The 7,450-nt window shown below is 38.7% G+C and overlaps 1 protein-coding gene across 2 annotated transcripts in view; it reads left to right on the forward strand.

Moving 5' to 3' along the window:
- The window catches only part of SPSB4 (splA/ryanodine receptor domain and SOCS box containing 4), a 142,295-nt gene extending 140,529 nt beyond the window's left edge, over positions 1–1,766 (forward strand). The window contains exon 6 of one of the 2 annotated variants that reach the window (XR_014695991.1): positions 464–579. Coding sequence is in view for 1 of the 2 variants with exons in the window: in XM_084529646.1 (XP_084385772.1) it covers positions 464–591 (128 nt within the window). In the remaining variant the exon portion in view is untranslated. Of the gene's footprint in view, positions 1–463 lie in introns of both variants that reach the window. The other variant, XM_084529646.1, reaches the window with a different exon arrangement.
- Positions 1,767–7,450: the final 5,684 nt, after the last annotated feature.

Below are 7,450 nucleotides of genomic sequence, written 5' to 3' on the forward strand. Positions count from 1 at the left end.
TTACAGGAAACCTAGTGTTTGCTGAGAAGTTTGGTTACCCTTGAGTACCATTGCCAGTTCCTAAGGCACAGAAGGAGCTGGTATGCAAGGTCGGGAGTTGCCAGCTTAGTTCATGTTAACACAAGGTGAAGAATGGGCTGTTACTGTGTAGAAGCTCTTTGTCTTGTTACAAATCTGGAAATGTAATAACTTGTTAAGCTGCAACCTTAGAAGTCTGAAGCATGGTTCTGAGTTATTATTTTAAGCCTTACAGATAAGGAAGTTCTGATGGGTGAAACGGGTGAAATCCAAGCACAGAACTCAGTCTTTGCTTCTCCTGAGCGTCTTAGTTGCCTCATGATTGTCAGGTTTTCCCAATGCTATTATCTTTTTGACTGCTTAATACAACACAGAATCTATGTTAATAAAACACTGAGTCTAATTGAAGATGCTGAAAAAATATTTTATTTTTTTTTTCCTGCAGCGGAACCCCTGCCTTTAATGGACTTGTGCCGAAGATCAATTCGTTTTGCTCTTGGCAGAGACCGCCTGCATGACATAGAAATTCTACCTTTGCCTCTGTCTCTGAAAAATTATTTACAGTATCAATAAGATGTCTAGAACCCTCTGGCCTCACATTGGACTACATCAATGCAAATGGCAGAAAATTGTTTACAGCAAAATATAAATCTTCGTGATGGACACTCAAGTGTTATTTAATTTTTAATATATATATTTTTTCTGAATCAGTGGAAGCAGATCACTGCGGGGGACTACTAAAGAATGTGAAAACATTGATTTGATCAAGATTCATGTATTATCTGTTGCCTGTTATGTTTACAGTCATGAAAGCCATTATCTTCAGCTGTCATGTATTGGTTTTTCATTGATGTCTCTGATAAATGCCAAGAGAAAATCTGACCTGCAAGATCTCCTGTCATGCAGAACAGAGCATTCTTCAATAATATATATTTTTCTTTGTCTCTCCTAAACCCCAGCCCAATAGATATAATAAGTTAGCAAAGAAAAAAACAGTAACTTTTGGAAAATGCTTAAATCATACCTTAAATCCCCAGAGCTGTGAAGAGCTTTGAGTGCTCTGCACTCAATATAATCAGGCCTACAATATCTGAAAGTTCTGACATTCAACAACAAAAAAAAATCTAGGCAGATTGTCTAGAAGAGTCTGTGATTTAAAAACATGAGAGGAAAAACTGGTATATGTGTCTGAAAGATCAGCTTTTGGACGTGGTAAGTGAAATGAAGTCTATTGTTTTCAAAACCAAATCTAGTCCCTCCAAAGTTTTGCAGTTTCTAGCAAAGTGCTAACTAGCCCAAGAATTTAGGATATTTGTATTTTAGAAAGCTTGTCACTTTTTTATTTGAATAAATTTATAATTTTTATGTGGTATGAACTCTAAATACTTGGTTCTCTTTTTAATGTATGTGTGGCTATAATGTTTATTTATCTGTTTAGAGTCTGTGGAGTTCTCATTTAACTGTTACCCATCTTGGGGTTACTGATTTTTTTATTTTTTTTTTCCCCATCTCCACCTGAAATGTATTAATTTTTCAGGCTCATCCTGTTTTTAAGATGCTGCTTTCTATTTGCATTTCTTACATGTTTCAAGTTATCTGCCCGATCAGTTATCTAGTTTTTAAACTGGAAGTTGTTGTTATGGCAGGATGTCAAATGTTTAGACTGAGCTGCCTTCAGCATATTTTAATGTGAATTTACTGATGAACGAGGAGAAAATTTCTAATAAAGTCTACTGTCCAAAATAAAACTTGTCTCCTTTGATGAAGTGTTAAATAACATAAACTTCAACTCTGTATGCAGTGCTGGTTCCTCCTGCAGCTTTGTAAATGTTTCTGTCCAGCACAATTTTGGAATTGCTTCTTTTGGGTTCACATGTGAGTGAAGACCATCACATCGCAGGCAGTGTCGTGTCCCACTCCCTCTGAGTACACTTGTACTGAAGACTTGTGCTTTTAACGCTTTTCTGGCCGGATTCCTCTAAGCAGCACCTCCGCTTAGTGCTAAATTGCACTTTGAGACTCCATGATTGAGGTAAGTTGACATTCGACCCGCACGCATGGGTGATGCAGGCACATACGCTGCCAGATGCCGATGGTTGCCCTTCTCTCAGTCACCTCAATGAGCAGAATTAACAGATTCTATCAGAAAAGAGAAATGAGGTTAAAAAGCTAGAGCAACATAAGCAAGAGTGGGAGCAGCAAGGGCAAGGTAATGTAGGGATGTCAAGAAAGAAATAACAAGGATTTACCTCTCTGGGCTTAATGATGCAAGTCGATGCATGTTTCAGCACCAACTTATTTTTGGAAATGTTTCATGTAGGGTGAGGGGTGCATGCTGTATTCCATACTTTAGTCTTACAAAGGGAAAGAAGTTACAGCTGTGGTCTAGATTTCTTACTTTTGCCATTTGCTTTGTTTAATTTGAACCTTTTGTCTTGCTAGGTACAGAGGAGGAAGGAGGTATAACAACGTACCCAAAATGAAAGGTAAAGCTGTATCAGGTGATCTTTCATAAACCAGGCAAGCAGCTGTTCAGGAATGGCTTCGTAGTCCTGGTATACCTTAATTTTTCTCCTCTGAAATCTATTTTAGGTAAGCATTTCCCAAAATTAGTGTCACGGTGTCTCTACCTAGACTTCATGTTCCTTTGAATAATAGCAGTGACACACACTGCTGTTGAAGTGTTGTCTTCCCCTTTGTTCTTTAATTGACCCAGGCTAACAGCTTTTTAATGTGACAGTGAGGTGGGAACTGATACCACGAGACACCGAATGGTGCCTCTCTACGTTAATTAACCCAGTTATTTTACAGTAGGATTGAAATTGCAGTTGGTGCCTGTGATGGTGACTCCTCTATACCACATGTTCTTATTTTAACTTCCAAATGTTTTTTTCCTAACATAACTGTCACGCAGGAGTACTAGCTTCATTCTTTTCCTGTCCCCTGGACGTGCTGTTGTGATTCTGTGGATGGTAGGTACACCCTTTCACATAGGCGTAGGGCCCTGTTTTGAGGGGCCAAAGTCTTTTTGGTTTAGTCTTCTTGGTCAACAGAAAACTTCTGAAGGAGGATATACTATGGAAAATAATAACGATACTTCAGTGTTCGTGCTAAACACCCCTTTGCAAATACATTCTTTTCCAAGAAGGCTGTAGGGAAGCCAGAGTGCCTGTCTGCATTGCTAAGACTGAGCCAAGCAGAGAGGCTAAGCAAGCAGTTGGCATACCTGCCCACAGAAAGCACCAGGGAAGCACGTGCTCTCTGCCTCGCGGAATTCCAGCCTGGGTGGTGTGTTTCCAGGCTCCATTCTTAAGGCTCACATTACTGGAATGCAAACAGTGTTTACTGTCTGCTTCAGGTGTGACCTGAGCAATAATTTATAAGGTGATGATGCATTGGCTTTCACCCTGAACAGAGGTCATACACTAAATTACAATGCAGTTGGAACTTCTGTCTCTCTGTCCTGGAAGGCTGAGTGTGCCTACCAGGAAGTCCACCCTCCGGCATACCGAACAGAGAGGATGATTGCTTATTGTAATGCTGTGCTACTTCCAGATTTGCTGTAAGAGCTCTCTTGTAGCTGTGTATTTGGATTTCCAACTGCTTTTGGCTTCCATTACACAAAGAAACATAGGCAGTAGGTGCATGTTTTTTTAGCTTTTACGTCCTGTCTGTGCAAGAGGAATATAGCTTTCTGAGACATGATCTGGAAGTGTTCCCATGGCTGATATGCCAAGACTAACAGAAACTATTTAGAGCAAAGCACATGAATCTTTATTGTGGAATTTAAAGAAAAAGGGCATGTGTATGGGAGGTGTAACCAAATTGTGTCCTTTGTGATGGGTACGTGATAATTAGTGTGTTGTAATAGGAAGAATTTCACCTGCTGTTGGGCTTTGGGTCTTTTGTAGAGCCCCTTCATAGTTCTGAAGTATCGATAGTGAAGAATTCTTTACCTTAAAGCTGTGGTTGAGATTGTGGATACCTTCGTCAGCTTCTCTTCGTTATTTTCCAAGCATTGCCTTTCTTTATCAGTTTACAACCATTGTGGGGAAGGGGAATGAAATTATCCACCTTGAGATGTTGCTTTTGTGATCGCAGTTCACAAGGGCTGTAATCTCAGTGATGTTTTGTAGCACTTGACTTTTAGATTTACGAAAGTTGTAACTTCATAATACCTGAATTTGGGGTGCAATTTGAGAAGCTGTTGTCCTTTCGTATAGCAACTGAATGTTGCTACCACTAGCCCGACAACGTCAGGACTGTGAAGGATTTATTTGTACTTCAGATTGGACCAAGCAGAATATACTGAAACGTCTGTGTTCTCATCCAGAGGTAATCTAATACCATCTGTAGAAAAATCATAAAGCTTAATTTAAGACTTTACATGTGGTGTTTCTAGTGTTCCACATTTTTATCTCAACGGATTGACTCAAACTGTTCCCGTTGAGGTAGGATCTGACTTTGCAATAGCTTCTCAGTGTTCACTTGAAGCTGGGAAAAACTGTTACAGAAGCAGATTTCTATGAATCATTTGGGTGTTTCTGTTAGTTATAAAAGAGCAGCGTGCCAGAAATGCTATAAAATTCCCTTCTCATCCCCTTTACAGTTGGTATTATTAAACTCTAACCATATGTTCTCACGTCACTCAGCGGCAATCACTGTGCAGCAAGCTCTGTATCAGATCCAGCAGCACTCAGTCAGGTACAGTTCCCACTGACATCGGCGGGGAGATCTGCCTGAGTCAGCACTGCTGATTTCGGTTCCCATGTAAAGATCTCCAAACATTTCCAATACATTGTATTGAGTGATACTTTATTATATGTAAGCAATGTCAAGCCAGATGGTTTCTGCAGAAGTTTTTCTAATTTGGCAAAACATGCTGGCAAGTGCAGTTAGGTGAATGTTGTGAGAAAGTTGAACAAAAAAATGTGTCTTACTGAGGCTGAGAGCGATACTCAAAGGGGAAGCTAGACTGTTTGGCTCCTTGATGGTGACTTTCAAAAGCATGTTAGTTTATAAACCTCACAGTGGTTTTAATTCTGCATGTTTAAAGGAATTTAGGGTCTTTATTCATTCTTGTTTATCTCATGTGGGAATGTCTGGTGATCATGAAGTGGAAATCCTACAAAAAACACAAACAAAACCTTCTTCCTTAGGAAATGTTCTTTATAGATACAGAGTCATGAGAAATATAGAACACACACTGGCCAAAATGAACCCCCTCACATTTCCCTTTTTTCTTCAGGTTGCAATTTTCCTTCAGAGAAGTTCTTCAGAGAAGAACTGCAGCATTTTTTTGCAGGAATGTTTAAAATAAGCTGTTTTGAAGCTTCTACAAAGCAGAATGCCATCCAACTGAAGGTACATTAGAGCAAAGTTGAATGTACTATGGTATGCTAACTGCATATCATTCATGGGAATTAATAGGATATGGATCCTGCTGAGCTAAATATTCTATTAGGACTTGCTTAGAAATGGAACAAAGCAAAACCACGCTCCTCCATGTAATCAAGCTACCTGGGTAAAGCACAGCCTGGCATCAGATGCTGTGGCTATTAAAATGTTTGCCAAGTTCTGCTGCCTACTTGCACAAATAAACCCCCATTGAAAAAAGCCCTTTAAAAAAGGAAAGGATGTTTTGAGTATTAAATTGGCTTCCAGAACACCTAAGTTGAAATCCCAGTTCTGCCAGAAACTGTTATGTTGGTGACTTGCTGATTTTTTTTTTCATTGTTTCCTCATGTACATCTAAAACAGTTGTCATTTTTCTTCCAATTTTATAGCTCATGTCTCTGTAGTTACACATAAATACACAAGGGAACACTACCAGTACAAAATCTGCAATTTACACACCTTTTTACATGCCTGTTCAAGGCCAGGTTGGATGGGGCTTTGGGCAACCTGGTCCGGTGGGAGGTGTCCCTGCTCATGGCAGGGGGGTTGGAACTAGGTGATCTTTAAGGTTCCTTTAAGCCCAAACGATTCTATGATTCTATTAATTTCCTGCATTTTGTTTACCTGTTACATGCAACTTTTATTGGGTCTTTAACTTGGGTCTTCTACTTCACTCTGGGAGAACCATTATGGGTGCTTTCAATTCCAGTGAGCTTAGTTTAATTTGTCTTCTCAGAAGGATCAGCAGTGCTTCAAAAAGAATTTGTTTTAGCTTGAAATTCTTTGCACTGTCACAAGAGTATTTCAGAATAAATATGAATTTTAATAATAATTGCTTATTGTTGTGTTTAAAATGATACTCTTTAGTACCTCTCACATTTTTAACTCTCCCCCATTAATGAATATTATTCAGAGCTTCATTGTCAGTGACCACTCAGACATTAAAAAAAAAAAAAAAAAAAGGAAAGAAAAGAAAAACCTCCATAGTTGCAATTCAGAAATTTCCTCTTGTGTGAGATCCATGACCTCCAACTTCCTGCTGGAAAACAGAGGTCTGGAGAGCCTGATGTCTTACATTACTTGGTATTCCCATCACCCACAGAAGTGGAAACGAGAGTTGTTAGTTGTCAAATAAGGGGTGATAAATAGACACCAGTGAGAGAAACCTTTCCTGGGATGTTGTGTCTTTTGTATTGGAAGCTGAAATGAGTGATGTTTTATTTTTTTTTCCCCCCAATAAAGCTTCTTCTCTTTGGAAGATCTCCTAAGTATGTATTTTGCAACCACGTGTGGCTCTTTGAGCATAAGATGCTCCTAACCATTTCAAAATACTAGTCTTCTGGATCAAGGAACTTTTCAACTTGCAAAAAGGAAGGACACACAAGAGGCCTTGCCCTCTTCTTATTTCTTATTCCTTAATTGTTTTTTAATTAAGGATTTAAAAGTTTCTGTTTCCTTTCTACTTCTGGAATTTTCTTATTGAACCTATATGTTGTTGAATCCAGGGGAAGAAGTAACGTCTGTTATGAGATCTTGAATTGCAAAAGAACAGACAAACTTTCAGGTACTTTTTTCATGCTTCTTATTATCTACTGAAGTATAAACACCAGTTTTCAAAGTTAAATTCAGATAAAGAACTGTTTAAACTTGATTATACTCTTCATTACAGTGCAGGAAACAAGAAATGATTCTGCTACACAGCAATTTTAGGATCAATAAATATATTGTTTCGGTGCCATTTTATAATTTTTTGATATTTCTAAACCTTCAGCAGTTCCTCAGCTTTTGTGAGAAAACACACCATTCCCCTCTCTAATAGGAACTAATGACTTTGCAAGTTTCTACTTCTTCGCATTATTTGCCTCCCTCAGTTGCAGGCACAATCTTCTTTGATGGTGTATTTTGTTAACTTGCAAAAGTTAAGCTTGAATCACTAGTTTCAAGTTATGTTTTACTGTGAGGATCGAAGCTTCAGCCTGCACGTCCTGAAAGCTGGTCTGTTTTTTTTGTTTGTTTGTTTTTTTTAAGACTATAG

This window comes from Aythya ferina, assembly GCF_964211825.1.
Source record: "Aythya ferina genome assembly, chromosome: 9".
Classification (NCBI taxonomy): domain Eukaryota; kingdom Metazoa; phylum Chordata; class Aves; order Anseriformes; family Anatidae; genus Aythya; species Aythya ferina.